This window comes from Rhinatrema bivittatum, chromosome 1 (genome assembly GCF_901001135.1).
Source record: "Rhinatrema bivittatum chromosome 1, aRhiBiv1.1, whole genome shotgun sequence".
In the NCBI taxonomy this organism is placed as follows: domain Eukaryota; kingdom Metazoa; phylum Chordata; class Amphibia; order Gymnophiona; family Rhinatrematidae; genus Rhinatrema; species Rhinatrema bivittatum.
The window spans coordinates 306,410,486-306,428,309 of NC_042615.1; the positions used below are offsets into that span (position 1 = coordinate 306,410,486).

The 17,824-nt window shown below is 47.5% G+C and overlaps 1 protein-coding gene across 2 annotated transcripts in view; it reads right to left on the reverse strand.

Moving 5' to 3' along the window:
• BANK1 (B cell scaffold protein with ankyrin repeats 1) overlaps window positions 1–17,824 on the reverse strand; it is an 894,626-nt gene that overhangs the window by 68,381 nt on the left and 808,421 nt on the right. For both annotated transcript variants that reach the window (XM_029597059.1, XM_029597058.1), the window contains exon 10: window positions 8,478–8,777. In XM_029597059.1, coding sequence (XP_029452919.1) covers window positions 8,478–8,777 — 300 coding nt within the window. The remainder of the gene's footprint in view (window positions 1–8,477; window positions 8,778–17,824) is intronic.

The window sequence follows — 17,824 nt, forward strand, 5'->3', positions numbered from 1 at the left end:
AAGGGAAATACCGTCTCCAAGGCCTCCTGAATTGAATTAAGGAATAAGTCCATTCCGATAAAGGACAGATGTACTCCATCCTTGCCAAAAAGTCCCGTGGCCGTCCCCCAAGACCAATCATACTTAATATGCTGCCCGCCCCGGAAAACCAGCCACGAGCCAATTTGCTGGTTCGCCTTGGATCTGCTCCTGCGCCAAATTACCTTATCCAATTCAGCCGGCCTGGCGATAATATCCGACCAAAGCAAAACAGTGGACGGCAACAGCAGAGATACCAACATCAGATCCTGATGGACCATACTGATGAACTGCCGTCCCGTCATTTTGCCCCAGTCATTCCCTCCCAAATGAATTACCAACGCCCTAGGGGCACCGAGCCGCTCCAAACCCTCCCGCACGCAAGGAAGCAGCTCGGCCCACACCATACCCCGACGCCCCAACCAGTGCAAAGCAACCCCCCGCATCTGTAAGTCCAGATGCGGCCCGTATGGCCGTCCGCAGGCATGCCTGTGCGCCCAATAGGTGAAAGAGTGCCCAAGGATCCACCCAGCATGTCCTGCAGACTCCGCACCTGGAAGGAAAAACAGAGTTAGACCCGTTCAAAACTGCCCCTGACCCGGACGCACATAACTGCGGAACGAGTCCGAACGCCACCGCCCAATCCTACGAATCACCTCCCCGGACAAGCCAGCGGAGTCCGCGGCAGTCGCTGCCCCAATCCGAAACGAATGGGTCCCAAAACGACCAACATCCAAGCCCAATGACGACAACGCCGAACGCAGAACCACCTCAAACTGATACTTAGTCAGCGGGCGCAGGTTCTCATGAATCAAAAACTGCGCCGGCCCCGACGCCCGCCCCCGGCAATAATGCACCGCGTTGTTCACCGGGCACGATGGCAATCCCGGCACAGCACACAACACCACAGACAACCCCTTACCCTGCTGATCCGTCTTGGACCGCGGGATACAAATGGACACCGAACGATTAGTAACCGTCACATGCCTGGCCAATAAACCCGGAAAATCCGCACTGGTTGCGGACCGAGCCACCAACTCGCTAATCCGAAAAGCCCCGAAAAAGGCAAAAACAAACGCCACTCGGAAAAGAACCGTTTCGTAACAAGAAAAACATATACTCGGCAACGCAGCCAGCAATCGCAACAAAATATCATGCGTGATCGGGAGACGTGTGTCTACTCTCCTGCCCACCGCCTTAGCCCAACCGGCCAACACACGCCGAACCACAAACCTTCCCGAAGGAAAACCCCAGCCATGCGCCCTCATAAAGAAGGAAAAACCAGACAACTGCCGAGCCACCGCCGCTCTAGAGAAGCCGGCCGCCTTACTGTGCTCCAGGAAGCGAAGAAGGGCAACATCCGAAACAGGGCCCCCACCCCATCCCGCCGCAGACAACACAACCGAAACCTTCCGAGCACCTCCCACGTAACTTGCCCACGTTGAAGGGGCTAGTGAAGCCCGCAGCATTCTCCAGGCTTCGGGGAACCCAAGCTCCAGAGGAAAGACGGTACCACTGCTCCGGAAGGATCCGCATCCGGGGCCAACTCTCGAAATCGCTCCCACTGGAAACGAGAAAGAGAGTCAGCCACACCGTTAGCAACCCCCGGCACATGACGGGCCCAAACTGTCACATTGCACGACATACAACGCAGCACCAACTCCCTCAACAAGTCAGACACCCGGAGGCACCTAGCAGCCTGCCGATTGATAACCTCCACCACTCCCATGTTATCACACCAAAACACAACCCTCTTGTCTCTCAAACTATCCCCCCAAATGTGCAAGGCAACCACAATCGGGAAAAGCTCAAGGAACGTAATATTCCTTGTAGTACCAGACACCACCCAATCCTCCGGCCACGCCGCCGCGCACCACGCCCCATGAAAGTAGGCACCAAAAACCGAAAGAGCCCGCCGCGTCCGTAAACAACTCCAGGTCGTGGTTGGACAGCGGATCCTCCTGCCAGAACGCAATCCCGTTAAACCCAACCAAAAACCGATCCCACACCAGCAAATCTTCCTTCATCGAGCTGGTCACACGAACCCTGTAATGCTTCTTCCCCACCCCCGCCGTGGCCCTAGTCAACCGTCTCAGAAAAACCCGACCCATCGGAATCACCCGACACGCAAAATTGAGACTCCCCACCAGCGATTGCAGCTCGACAAGCATTAACTTGGGCCGACGCAACGCGGAGCTCACCAGACCCCGCAAACGCTCAACCTTCTCCAGGGGCAAACGCGACTCCATCGCGACCGAGTCCACCTCAATCCCCAAAAACACCAAAGTAGTGCAAGGCCCTTCCGTCTTGTCCCCCGCAAGAGGAATCCCAAATTCCAGAGCGACCGCCTGGAAACAGTGCAACAACTCCGCACATGCGTCCGTGTCCGCAGCACCCACCAGCAGAAAATCATCTAAATAATGAACGATGTTTGAAGACCCCGAGCGGCACTCCACCACCCAATGCAAAAAGGAGCTAAACGCCTCAAAATAAGCGCACGCTATGGAGCAACCCATTGGCATGCACATATCAAAATAAAAGCCCCGCTGGAAACGAAAACCCAACAAACGAAAATTCTCAGGATCTACGGGCAACAATCGGAAAGCCGCCTCGATGTCAACCTTTGCCAGCAGCGCACCCTGGCCACAACAGAAAATCACCCGGACGGCCGAATCGAATGAAGCATAACGCACCCCGCACAATTCCTTGGGAATAGCGTCGTTCACAGAGCCCCCTTCAGGAAAGGACAAGTTATGAATCAAACGATACTTACCCGGCTCCCGTTTAGGCCCCACTGCCAATGGTGAAAGCACCAAGTCCGGAAACGGGGGCTCCGCAAAAGGACCCGCGATACGACCCAAATCAATCTCCGCCTGCAATTTAGCCCGCACTACGTGAGACAAACGGGTCACCGAAGGACAACGCAACCCCCCACCCACTGGTCCCCCCCCCGAACACGGGATCCGAAACCCCCGTGTAAAACCCCGCAACAACACTTCCGCCATCCCTGCCATCGGGTACCCCTGCAACCACGGATGCATCGCTTCTATGCGGACAGGAGTGGCCGCCCTACCGAAACGGTTACTTACCTGCCCCTTTCGGCCCAGGAGCGGGCCCCGAGCCATCTCCCGGCTTCCTAACACATTTGAACGCGGGGTGCCCCCCACCACAAGACGCGCGCCGGAATTTGCAGTCCGTAAACATGCATTGGGATCTGTTGAACCGCCAACAGACGTCACTGTCCCCCGCACCAGCCTTCCCCGCACTAGCCGCGGGGAACCCCGGACGAAATGGCCGAAAAGAAGCTACCCCCTGCGACGCACCCACCCCAAACCCCCCCCCGGGGACTTTGGAGGCCATTTGCGTCAACCACAAGCCGACATCCTGCGTACCCCAGGACATAAACCGGTTTTCTTCCATCCGGTCCCGGAAGCGCTCGTCGTAGTTTAGCCACGACCAGCCTTCATAGGTCTTACTAGCAGCCAAAATCGCATCCCCGTATGCCAACAGAGGCCCATACTGCGATGGGTCATAGTGACCAATCACGCTCGCCAGCCTCAAAAACGAACGCATCCAGTTATGGATATTCCGCGCAATCGGCACCCGCGACCCGGGAAAGCGCCCACTTTTGTCCCGTTTCTTCTTGTCCTTCCTCCTCCCCCGACGCCCCTCCAGCAGCTTAAAAATATCAACGAACCTACGGCGCCGTATCTTCTTCCGGACCGCCCGGGGCACCTCTTCCCATAATTCCGTAAGCGCGACCAAGGCCGGGGTACCCCGCACCGCCCCCCCGGACCTAGAAGCCGCCTTCACCGACCCCGCAGAGTCAGACGAGGAGGTCGAGGACGACGAAGAAGAAGACGAAGACCCCGACGAACTATCCCGTGCGTGCCGCCGTTTTGACTTGGACTTCTTCGCACGAACCTTCCTCGCCCGACCCCCCCCATCCTTCGGGTCAACCTCGCCATCCATGGGCTGCCGAACCCCCCCACCGACGTCCGCTTCAACCCCATCCCCCCCGGGGTGTCCCCCCTCAGATCCCTCGCGAACACCTGCGGTGGGAAAGAAGACCAACTCACCCGGCGTCCTCCGATCCACTGCAAGCAAGCCTGGCGCTGCAGCCAAAGGCCTAGGCGCCCGTCCCTCCTCACCGGGTGGCGCATTCCGCCAAGCCTCCTGCCTCGACGACCCAGGCTCTTCCCACTCCGCACCCGTCAAGTCCTGCTGAGGAACACAAACAGGGACAGGAGAGACCAGCCCAAGCTCCCCGACCACACCCGCCGCCCGTCCAGGACCAAGAACAGGAGCCGCGGCTCCCGCCCCCGACTCCCCGCGCCCCGAACCAGGCCCAGACCGAGGAACAAAGTCCCCAGACCGAACCCTACCCCCACTGGAGCCTCGAGGGGAAAGGGAACCCGCTGTGCCGGGCGGGAAAACAAGGGAATCCCGCATCCCCAACTCCCCGCCATTCACGCTCCACGCTGCACCCCCCTGGCCTGCAACAGGCCCCTCCCGGGCCATCGGACCCCGCTCCTCCAGCCATGCAACAGATGGCTGGCCCGACGCCCCCCCCCCAGGCCATCAAGTCCTCCCGCCCCTCCTGCCAACCCAGCTCCCCGAAGCCCCCCCTCGCATCTGCCCGAGGCCACCCCGCCTGCCACCCCTCAGGGACATCCCCGCCAAGGGAAACGGCACGCGAAGGCGGCCCAGAAGCTGCACGCCGACCTACCCCGCTCCGCCTCAGTGCCCTTACCGGCCCCGCCAAGCCGCTACCCCCGGCTACACCCCCCGCAGCACCACCAGCCGTCCCCAGGCCCTGCCCAGGACCTTCACACCCCACACCGCCAGCTACGCTCCACGCCAGCTCGGGAAACCGCGCCCCCCGTCCTCTCCCCCTGCCCGGCGCCCGCGATCGCGACCTGGAAGCCCGCGAAGCCCGCACACTACCGGCGCCACGCCCTGCCCTCCCACGACCAGGACCGCCGTCCCGCCGCGGACTCAGCCGCACCCCGTCGCCGACACCCCCACCCTCCACCGCCATCAGCCCCCCAACTCCGGCCACCCCGAGCGGCACAGGACTCACCCAATCCGCCGCAAAGGGGACGGACACGAGCTCCCGTCGCGGCAAGTCACCGCCCTCCTCCAGCTCCCCGGGCACAGAGGCAGCTTCCTCCGACTCCATCAGACCCGGCGCGAATGCCTTCAACACGAAGGCCCGGAGAGCCGTCCAAAGTCAGCAGAGCCCACCGCTCCAATCCTTCCAGCTGCCCACAAAATTATCACCTGCCTTGTTTTATTTTTATTTTATTTATTTATTTATTTATTTTTTTTAAAGCGCAGCCAGAAAAGAAAAACAGTCGACCGGCTCTCAGGGCAGTCGCGGCGAAGTGAAACCAACGCCGCCCTGCCCCGAGACTCCGCCCCCTCAAGATCCCCCTCTGGGCTTCCCACCAATTACGGCCTGCCAACACCGCAGCCGTGCCTTGCCTACCCCTCCTCCTTACTCCACGCCCTCTGCTACTTCCCCTGACCCCTGCCTGACCTAACTGCCTCCCTTATGTGCTCCCCCCCCCCCCCGCTTTACCCTGCTCCCGACGCGCGCCTGAGCCTACATTATCCTGGCCAGCTGTGCACGGGGCCCAGCTGACCTTCCAAAGTGAGTGGTGCCAGCCGCACAGTTTTTAAAACGCTGCATATTTCTGCTCTTCCCAGTAAAAAAAAAAAAAATACACATATATATTTTAGGCATAAAATAATTGTAACAATGAATGCGCAATAACACAAAATTAAATGTATAGGCAGGTATTATTTAAAGCATGTGCATACATCATTCTGAAAACACTTGCACATATACTTGAAATCACCAGTTTGCCCATACCTCTGCCAGTTCACCTAGATCCTCTAAATTTCACCCTGAACCCACACCAGTTCATCTAGACCTCCTCCCAAAAATTCTAAGGAAAAAACAAATATGATTTCAGTTGTGCTAAACATTTAGCAGGCATAAAAGTGTTCGGACAAGTTTGGTAATATATGCACGTATAATCTCTTACAAAATAGCAACTTGCATGTGTGCTTGTGAACATTCCACTAGAATTCCCCTAGACTTCCCCTTTTATTCCCCAATAAAATTTACACACGATGCTATGAGTAAGCACGGTTTATAAAATAGCATATAAGTGCATGCATACATGCTATTGTGCATGTATATACTATTTTTACACATATATCCCCTAAATAACTCTTTGAAAATTCACCCATTTAGAAGCGTCATTGAAAGACAATGATATCTTTGAAAACTATGAGGTCCATAACTATAGCTGGCTAACTTTAGGATAGGTCTTTAGCTCGACCAGACTTTCCGACTCATTCATCAAACCGCGAAGTGCCAGCATCGTGTGTTTTAGGGCCTTATTGCATGTGATACCAGCCGTATTGTGGCGGTGCAATACAAATTAAGGGAAGGGGAGGAGTGTGGATGGGGCTTGGGTGGAGTTATGTTCCGGCAGCACTGCGGAAAATAACTATACTTTTTCCCATGGTGCTATGGATGCGAAACTGTGCGGCCTGGCTGCAACCGCGGCGGGCAAAAACAGACCACCGCAATTTGGCTGGCTGAATAATTTCTCCCCCTGCCCCTTTTTTTTCACATGGCTCATCATTCTGCTAAAAATATAGCAGAATGATGACTCTAGGCTTTAGTCAGCTAACTCTGAATATTGGAGTAACCCAACTAACGTACTTGGAGATGCATCAAGCTGCGATATTGCTCTAACGTGCATTGTATCACATATATCGTGCGATATATACAATATTTTGCATCTCCCTGCCCAAGTTCACTCCTCCATGACAATGACCTTCTTTGCATGCAATTCTCATGCATGCATAATGCAAAAACATGCAAAGAAGGTCATTGCTAGGCAATCCTATACAAATATTGTGGCCAACTGAGAAGGTGGTCAGCCGGAATAAAAAAACACCACCTCTTGGAAAAGCGGTAAATGTGAGGCAGGAGGCCTGGGTCCCTAAAGTGGGTTCCAAGGCTCCCAACTCACATTTAAAGGAGCTGTAAACAAAAAAAAAAATCATGGCAAAGAGGGGACATTGAGCGGGGGTCAGGGCTGACCCCCATCTCAACCTGGGGCTGCCTCTGGAGGAGGCCCTGACTCCCCCAAAATATAAAATTAAAAAATGAGCCCATACCGCAATGGCCCTGACCCCTCTAGTTCATCAAATAATAATGTAGTCCAGGCTCCAATCCCTCTTCCCATACCCCCCCCTCAGAGCATCAAATAACAAATTAGACTAGGCCCTGGCCCCGCACCCCCAGAGCAAAAAACATAAAAATTTGGGTCCTGGTCCCTTTCCTGTACCCACCCTCCACCGCTGATAACTAAAAAATAGTAAAGTAGGGTCCCGGGCCCTTCACGTAACTACCACCCCCATCCGTCTAGTCCAAATTATGGTCCAGGCCTCTTGCTCCCCAGTCCATCAAATAAAAATAAAAGACCTGCCCCCCCCCCCCCGCCCCCCCCCCCCCTTCTCATACTCACTGCTTTCCCCAAAAGGTTAACTTGAAAAATAGGGATTTGGGCCCCACTCCCTCTTCAGCCACCCCCCCCCCCCCCACCGTGACGCACCTCCCCCGTCTCCCTGAACCTTAAAAAGGATCCCATGTCAGGGCCAGGTGCACCCTTGCATCCAGCTCAGTCGCCACCATTTTCCAATGCGGGATCCTTTTTAAGGCTCGGGAGAGGGGTGTGGGAGAGTGGCGGAAGGGGTGGGGGCCAAGGGACCCTGCTTTTCAATTTAACTTTTTGGGGAGGGGGTGGGTATGGGAAGAGGGGCCAGGGCCTGTCCTTTATTTTTATTTGATGAACCTAATTTGGACTTAGGGGGATATGGGTGGTTATGGGACGTGGGCAGGGTCCCCACTTTCCTTTTTTTTTGCTTTTGGGGTGGGGAAGGTGACGAGAGATCCTCATTTTTATGTTGTTAGCTCTGGGGCGTGGGGGGATGGAGTCTAGTCTACGTTTTTATTTGATGGACTGGGGAAATGGTGGGAGCTGGGGTCATCGCCACGTGGACTCGTTTTCTAAATTTTACACTTTGGTGGGAGTTGCGGCCGCCTCAAGTGGCAGCCCTGGGTTGATGACAGGAAACAGCCAACTAAATGCTTTTAAATAGGGACCTCCTTAATATTTGGGCTCAGCTCATATTTAGTGCCCAATTAAAAAATGTTATATGGTCACATATTGGGGGGTTGAATGGCCATAGAGGTCAGACAGCCAATTTGATGGATTGATTCAGACTATTCCAGCAAATAAAATCCCAATATATGGCTTCTTAGTGGCTGTTTGATCAGACTCCATTATATATTTCTCCCACCAGTCATTAGAAAACATTATTGGTCCACTATTCATTTCTCTGCTTTTTTTTTAAGCGTTATGGAACTGTACCTTTTGAGAAGCAGTAAACGTGTTCTCGTCTCAATGGAAGAGCAGGAGCTCGAGGAGCTGGTAGTGGTGGCATGTCAGGGTCTTCCATTGCATTCAGTTCAATTGTTTCATCCTGATTCTCACTGTTCACATTCTCATCATCGCCACTGGTGTTATACTGACTGTCTTCGTCTTTATCTTCATCTTCTTTCTCCTTCTCTTCTTCTCTATCTTGTTGTTCCTTGCCACCCGTTTCTTCTTTTCCAGCTTCCTCCCCATTTTCCTGTTCTTTTGCATATGGGGCACTTGCAAATTGCTGTGCTGTTAATGTTAAGGATTGTACTGTTTCATTTAACATATTCTGTCTGGAAACATTGCATATTTCATAGATTTCTTACACAGACTTCTTATAGCACTGCCAATGCAACTTTGATGACGCGAAATTGTGAAAACATATCAGCTATGCACCATCAGTACAGAGCAACTCTGAGCCTGTGAACTATTTACCAAATGAAAAGCACATGATTTTTGTTTTAGCCTGGCACCTCTGTACTCATCATACTCATGCATATCATAATGTTATGCTTTATCAAACCTGCTGTCTAGGATTGTGCATGCAACAATTATTTTATATTTTGTTTCCTTTTACTTTCGTTTTAAATGTATTTTATTTTTATTTTGCTTTCTGTTTGTATTGTATGTTATTTGAAAACAGCATACATTAAATGCTTTAGCGCATCCTTTTCCCAAATAATGTACACTAAATGCATTTAGGCCCACTATTCACAAATAGTAAAAATATTAGGAGCTGAATATTAAAAGCTTCTCATGCACATAAAACTAGATTTTATGCATGTAAATTGCTTGTTAGAAAATTTGTCAGTGTTTGTGCATGAGGAGGATAACTTTCGAAACAACTGCAAGTGGCGGCCTATACGCATGGATGCGGCCATGCATACATTTACTATGGTATTTTATAACGTGTGTATGATATATGCACATGTTATAAAATACGCATATCTCTACCCTGCAACATACTCGTATAGGTAGGCTTATGTGCGAATGCATGCAATGCACTGAAACCATGTATATCAAAGCATTGTGTATAATTTACACAAGAAAGTAATGTAGGACTTAACCTCATATGTCCTGATTTGCACACGTAAGTAGGTGTATTTTATAATATGTGTGCATCGATAAAATTACCAGTTTTACCAATTAGACCACCAGTTCGCCAAGGCCTTCTGCAGCTCATCGAGGCCCTCCTGGTTCTTCAGCCTGAACTCCCCCCAGTTCACCCAGACTTCCCACCCCATCAGTCCTACACAATAAACATGTTTATTATCACTTACGCCCGATAATTAGCAGGTGTAAAAATATGTAAGTTGGAAACTGTACACACATCAGTGCCTTTTTTACTCATAACTGTTGGCCCTGCCCAGGAATGCCCTTAGGCTGCCCCTTTCTTACATGTGCATATTTTGGACTGTAATAAAATACAGAATATGCAAGTAGAGGCTACTTACGTTTGTATATGCCGGAAGGTAAAACATATTTGCTGATTTTTCATTCTTAGAAAATTAATCTCTAAATGCACATTAGCATGCAAACAGTACACAAAAAATGATAGACATGACAAAATCCCCAAATTTCTTTAATTTTGTTTGAAATGACTGCACATCCCTGCTGCTACGCGGTTGAACACGACACATTCCATATGCCATGATTTTCATTATTTCGACAAAAAAAAGCCCTGCTTCTACAACTAAAGCATTACTAGATTAATGCAGCACTGTACGGATACACATAAGAGACAGTCCCTACATTAAAGAGCCTATAATATAGGCAAGATAAACATACATGACAAAAATATTCTTATGGGAAATGTATCTATTATGGAGAAGTGGTTAAGATTTAAAAGCAGTATCAAAAGGGTTAGATTGGATTTGAATGTGGCCAGAGAGGGAGTGTGACAAACTGAATCATGAAATCTTTTCTAGGTATTCGGGGTAACACATTGGAAAATATTGAGGTGGCAATGGAGAAGAAGGACACAGATAAGAATGACTTGCCCAATAAACAGAAAGAACATAAGAACATAAGATATGTCATACTGGGTCAGACCAAGGGTCCATCAAGCCCAGTATCCAGTTTCCAGTTTCCAACAGTGGCCAAACCAAGTCACAAGTACCTGGCAAGTACCCAAACACTAGATATATCACAAGCTACTATTGCTTATTAATTACAATCATAGCAGTTTATGGATTTATCTTCTAGGAACTTATCCAAACTAACTGCTGTAACCACATCCTCTGTCAATGAAATCTAGAGCTTAACTATGCACTGAGTGAAGAAGAATTTTCTTAGATTTGTTTTAAATGAACTACTTGCTAACTTCATGGAGTGCCCCCTGGTCATTCTATTATCTGAGACAGTAAATAACCGATTTACATTAACTTGTTCAAGTCCTTTCATGATTTTGTAGACTTCTATCATAACCCCCCTCAGGTCGTCTCTTCTCCAAACTGAACAGCCCTAACTTCTTTAGCCTTTCCTCAAAGGGCAGCCATTCCATGCTCTTTATCATTTTGGTTGCTCTTCTCTGCACTTTATCCAGTGCAGTGATATCCTTTTTGAGATGCGGTGACCAGAACTGCACACAGGATTCAAGGTACAGTCTCAACATGGAGCGATACAGAGGTATTATGACATCCTCCATTTTATTTTCCATTCCCTTCTTAATAATTCCTAACATTCTGTTTGCTTTTTTGATCGCCACAGCACACTGGGCCAACATTTTAATGTATTATCCACTATGACGCCCAAATCTCTTTCCTGGGTGGCAACTCCTAAGACAGAACCTAACATTGTGTAACTACAGCAAGGGTTATTTTTCCCTATATGCATCACTTTACACTTGTCCACATTAAATTTCATCTGCCATTTGGAAACCCAATCTTCCAGTCTCGCATGGTCCTCCTGCAATTCATCAAATCTGCTTGAGATTTAATTACTCTGCATAATTTTGTGTCATCTGCAAATTTGATCCCTCACTCATTGTACCCCTTTCCAGATCATTTATAAATATATTAAAAAGCCCTGGTCCAAGTACAGATCCCTGAGGCACTCTTGCAATCCACAAAAGGACATCACCTCCTATCTCATGACTCTTTAGTTTTCTTAGAAGCCTCTCATGTGGGACTTTGTCGCACGCCTTCTGAAAATCCAAATATACTACAACTACTGGTTCACCTTTGTCCATATATTTATTCACCCCTTCAAAAAATGTACGAGATTTGTGAGGCAAGACTTCCTTTGGGCAAATCCATGCTGGCTGTGCCCCATCAAACCTTGCCTATCTAAATGTGTTGTGATTTTATTCTTTATAACAGTTTTCATGATTTTTCCCAGCACTGAAGTCAGGCTTACTGGTCTATAATTTCCCGGATCACCCCTGGATCTCTTTTTAAATATAGGGGTTACATTGGTCATCTTCCAATCTTCAGGTACATCGGCTGATTTTAATGATAGGTTACACATTTTTACTAATAGGTCTGAAATTTCATTTTTTAGTTTTTTCAGAACCCTGGGGTATATACCATCCAGTTCAGGTGATTTACTACTCTTCAGTTTGTTAATCAGACCTACCACATCTTCCAGGTTCACTATGATTTGGTTCAGTTGATCTGAATCATCACCCATGAAACCTTGTCCGGAATGGATCTCTCTCCAATATCCTCTTCAGTAAGCTGAAGCAAAGAAATCATTTAATCTTTCCATGATGGCCTTATCTTCTTTAATTGCCCCTTTAACCCCCTTGATCATCCAACGGTCCAACCAACTCCCTTGCAGGCTTTTTGCTTCAGATATATTTTTAAAAGTTTTTATTGTGAGTTTTTGCCTCTATTTCAAACTTCTTTTCAAATTTTCTCTTGGCTTGTCTTATCAATGTCTTAATAACAAACCTATATTCAAACACATTTAGCCACTTATTGGTTAAGTAGCCAGATAATTATTTATCTGACTAGAATTTGGATGGATAAGTAAGGGGCATTCCAAGGGCAGTCCAGAGGCATTCTGGGGAGGAGATGAGTTTGTCAGATAAGTTTTCTGGCTTAACTCTCATATTCAGTTAGCCGAATAACTTATCCTGCTAACTCTAGTTGTATCCCTAAAGTTAGCTGGATAAACTTTTCTGCTAACTTTTAGCCTGGCATATTCAGCAGCACACTGTGCTGCAGAATTTTCAAGACTAGTTTGCCAGATAAGTTTATCTAGCTAACTAGCAGACCCGCACAGTGGCTGAATATGGAGCTCAGAGTACACAAAGAAAGGTGTAGGGTAAAAAAGCAAAAAGAATATAGTTAATTAGGAACTGCAGAGTGAATGCATTTGTAGCTTAGTAAGAGAAGCTTGAACAGTACATGGAAGCAGATGGGGCTCCAATGAAGAGGGTAATTTTCAAAGATGGAAAAGTCTGCGGGTACCTTTTACCAATAGACTTTCCACAAATTTTCAAAGTGAAAATTCTTGGAAAATAGGCATACAAACTCCCCTGTATGAAGTTATATCTGCTCTGGAGAGGGTATAACTTGTGCATGAGGATTTACATGCATATTTTTCAAAATTGAAAATGTGTGTGTAAATCTGAATTCTGCTTCAACTCTGCCCCCTAAAATGCCTCTTTTTTGCATGCACAAAAGTATGCATGTATTTGAGTTATTGTATACTTTTTGTATGGAAAGAACAGCAAATTTTGCAACCAGTCATTTACTCACATAAAACTAGAGAAGAGGTGGTGAAGACAAGAATGGTAATGGAGTTTAAAAGGGCATAGGATAAACACAGAGGATCCCTAGTAGCTAGAGGATGAAAATGAAGAACTGGAGTAACTTATTTTAATTTTTTATGTAATATTTTTGCATGGGGTAACCTGCTCAGAGTGGCATTTACAACCATAAACAGTAGGCATGGGGGTACCCTGCATGGAGAGGTAGTTACAATCCTAAACATTTTGCTGGGCAGACTGGATGGAATATTTGGGTCTTTATCTCTTGTTATTTACTATGTTAGAAATGATTTTGAAAATTCAGCCCATAGTGACTTGAGAAGAAGGGTGACATGATCATAGTGACATTGAAGAAAGAAAAGTCATGCTTTCGAATTTTGACTAGATTGTGTTGGAGAAAGATAGTTCAGTGAGAGACCCCAGAGAAGTAGGTCGAAGTAGTTTAAGTGGGAGGTGATAAGAGTGGATGAGCATTTTGGTAGCATACTTAGAAAGGACTGGTAAAATCCATCACAAATGCATACAGTGTTCATTTTAGATATTTATGGATACACAATGTGTTGTGATCGTGGACCCTTGAGCCGGCTAGAAGATGTTGAGAATGCGCTGAGGGGAGGTCCACAGTGGAAGTCGTAGCTGGGAGGTGGATTGGAGCCAGGAGACCAACAGGAACTTCACCACTGGAAACCCGAGATCCCCCCTGGAAGGAGCCCTTGGGGACCCGAGCCGCTTGGACATAGGTGAGGCCTCCTGGAGACGAGAGTCCGAAGAGAAGTCAGAGTCGAGGCAGGCAGCAAGGAGCAAAACGTGGAGATGGACTAGCGGTCAGGGCAGGCGGCAGACAGCATGAACCAGAAACAAGCCAGGGATCAAGACGGGCAGTGAAGCAGGAAACCAGAGGACGTACCGAAGTCAGGAGCCAGGAGGACGAGCTGTAGAGAGTCAGGAACAGGAGCTGGCAAGGACGGAGCCGGAAACAGGAACAGGCTGGAACAGAGCAGGAGTCAGGAACAAGCTGGAGCAGGAACAAACAACTAGCTTCTCAAGTGAGACGACCCATTGCAAGGCAAAGAAGGAAGCTGACAGCCAGGCTTAAGTATAGTAAGGCGTCTGACATCATTCCTAGGGCGGAGCCATCTTTCCCACGCTGGTCTCTTTAAATTGCCAGCCCCTGCGTGCGCACGCCTGCGCCTAAGGGGCGGGCCCAAGAGCTGGGAGTCGGTAGCGTCTCCCTCATGGAGGGAGCGCCACGAGAAGGCCCCGACCAGGCCGGACGCATACGGGGAGCGCCAGAGAGCATTGTGGAAGGTAGGGGGACCGGCCGTGGACCGCCGCGGGCCGGAATCGCAACACAATGGCTACTTTTATTCTGAGAGATGAAGTTTTATTTACATTTGTTTATCTCCAATCCTCATGCAAAGTGGACTGTTTGTATTCTCTTACAAATACAAGTTAAACATTCATAAGTGTCTGAGTAGTCATAGGAATACCAAATGATTTTTGAAAAAAAAAGAAGCATCTTTATAATCCATGTTTAAAACACCTGAAGCACGAGGTGCAGAGCGGTAACACATATGACGTGCAATATTGGCGCATTAATTTTATCTCAGAACTGCAGAAGCAGAATAACATGATTTAACATAATTGACAGTGTTTCCTATGAGAACAGAGGCCCCCAACTCAATGCAGTGCAGCAGAATATCATCATGTTAATTTGCAAATTAATCTGTCACTGCTATTTTCTCTCAAAAGTCTGATTGAAGGTACAATATGCAATGTGAATTTAAAACCCATCAATATAGGAGTCTCATAGAAATATGATGAAGGCATCTTATTGCATGAGTCCTTCATTGACGTCTCTATTATTTAATGTATCCACTGGTGTAAGTATTCAGAGTTGCCACTTCTACTATTGCCATAGACATTCAAATTAAGATCTTTATTCATCTTGCAATGATATTGAAGTAATGTAAATAGATTCTTAAACACTGGCTATCCAATAACTAACCTATAATAACTCTATAAAATTAGTTTCAACAAAGGCTATTTCAAAATTTTCCTTGGCCCACAACATGGTTACTTATGCACTCTGAGGGCAACTGAGGAATGAAAAGAGGCAAGTGAGTGAGAAAAGACACAAGGGATAGAAAAATAGGACTAAAGATTATGCAAAGATAGGATTTAAGGACAATTTGAGATTAGCTGGCTGACTGGCGATTGTACAGTGAGTAGACATCCAACATGATTATTTTGCAGGCACAATAATATTTTTGATTTGAAAGGGTAGTAGGAGGTATTCAGGAAGAGTTTAAAAACTCGACATTCTAGGTCAGTGATGGTGAACTCCAGTCCTCAAGTGCCACAAGCAGGCCAGGTTTTCAGGATATCTACAATGAATATGCATGAGCTAGAACTGCCTCCATTATATGCAAATCTATCTCATGCATATTAATTGTGGATATCCTGAAAACCAGGCCTGTTTGTGGTACTCGAAGACTGGAGTTCACCATCACTGTTCTAGGCTGTGGCTGATAAGAGTAGTGGCTGTGGCACAAAGAGTTAATGAGCTTTACTCACCAGGATACCACATACATAAGGAGACCCAACTTTCCATTTCCCAGGAAAAAGGGGAATAGCCAGAACTGATTTTTTTGTTGAGGGCCCAAGGTTAATGGGTGAGCACTGTGGCCAGCCCCACACCTTACCTCCAATCCATATCCCATCCTATGAAGGTCTTCAAGGCAGTGGCTACAAAACTGTATTAATTTCTGGCAACACTCTTTCTACTGTCTCTTGTTTCCCTGCCTGTCTCTGTGGTTTCTCAAGCTCCCTCTCTGGTTAAGACAGCAATAAAATAGCAAATCTCTCAGTATGCTGAAGAGCAATTATATAAATAGGCTTCTAGCCTTTCACCCAGCCCAGGCATTCTTGAACTTTCAAGGGGCTGACAGGAAGGGTCAGCCAAACATAAACAGAAAGACTTTGAAGGTTTCAAATTTTTCTCAGTTTGATATTCAGTGCCACATAGCTAGATAAGTAAGGGCTTATCTGGCTTAGTGGCAGTAGCTGAATATTTGGATAAATAGTTATTTCAGGGAGGAGATTCTTATCTGGTTAACTTAACTGGATAAGCGAGTAATGGATATGGGGTGTGTGAGCCCTTACTGCTGCGGTGTAGTTGACACAGCCTCGAGGGCAAGCCTATGCCGGCAGTTGGCAATCGGGCCACGTAAACGGACAGTCTGGAACTTCACCCTTTACCAGGTTGAGCCCTTGGATTCTGGAGGCTGGCAGGTGGGTCTCTAGGGCAGAGCTGGTAGTCAGAGTCCAGAGACACACCAGAGACAAAGTAGACAGCAGGCTGACAGAAGTCAGAGGAAAGCCAAGTTTGGGACAGGCAATGAGCAAGAGTAGTCAGGTCTAGGCTAGAGGTCAGGTCCAGGCAGGAGATCAAGATCCGAAGCAGCAAGCCGAGGGAGACATGGGCACTCAGGAAACATTGACGATTAGAACGAGGAAGGCAGGCCGGACAGGCTGGGCTGGAAGGTGATGTGAGGGAAGGCTGGAAAAGGTTCAGGCTGGAAGGCGAGGAAAGGCAAGGCTGGACGAGGCTGGACTGGAAGGCGAGACGAGGCAAGGAACACTGGCACCTTGCACTGCAAGGAATGCAGGAGACCCATTGCTGAAGGGAGGTGAAGTCGTCCCAGGAGCCCTTATATAAGGCAGCAGCGGTGATGTCATCTAAGAGTGCCGTTGCCTTTTCCCACCATGGCAACTTTTTTTTTTTATATATAATTTTTTCTTTATTGAAATTTTCAATTCTGTAGACATTAATAACATGTCACGGAAAACACAAGAATGGCATATAATCACCAGAAAAATTAACAATTCTGCTTCCATATTTAAACTATATCTTGAATTACAATGAAATTGGGGAGAATCAATACAAAATAGAGCAATGCTTAACTAACAAAGAAATAAATAAATAAATAAAGAGGGGAGGTGCAGGTTATATTCAATCACCAGTTACTGCTTGGTTAACTTCACCAGAAGGTTGATAGGAATCCAGAAAAAAACCCAATTGGGAAGGTTCAAAAATATATATATCTATTATTTTCAATTTTCATTACACACTTACATGGATATCGTATAGTTATTTGAGCACCTAATCATGCACGAGGACATAAATTCAAGAATCTTTTCCAGCATGACTGTGTTGCTATTGAAATGTCTGGATAAATCCAGACCCTCTGGCCTAAATACAAGTATTCTCTATTTCAAAGAAATATCTTAAGGACATTTTCCCGGTCAGTGGAGAAAACAAAATTAACCAGAAGAATTCCCCCGATTGAAAACAGGGGATGTTTCCAAAAAATCAGACACGTTCACAGATGGTAAAGGATTTACATTCAATGGCAAAACAGGAGCAGGGATTTCAACCTGTTGAATACTGTTTTGAAGAAAATAAACCTTTGACATAGGTGGTATCATATCCGGTGAAAAATGTAATATCTCTTGCAAATACTTTCTGAATTGTTCTCTAGGAGAAATTAATTTGCATTTTGGAATGTTTAATATT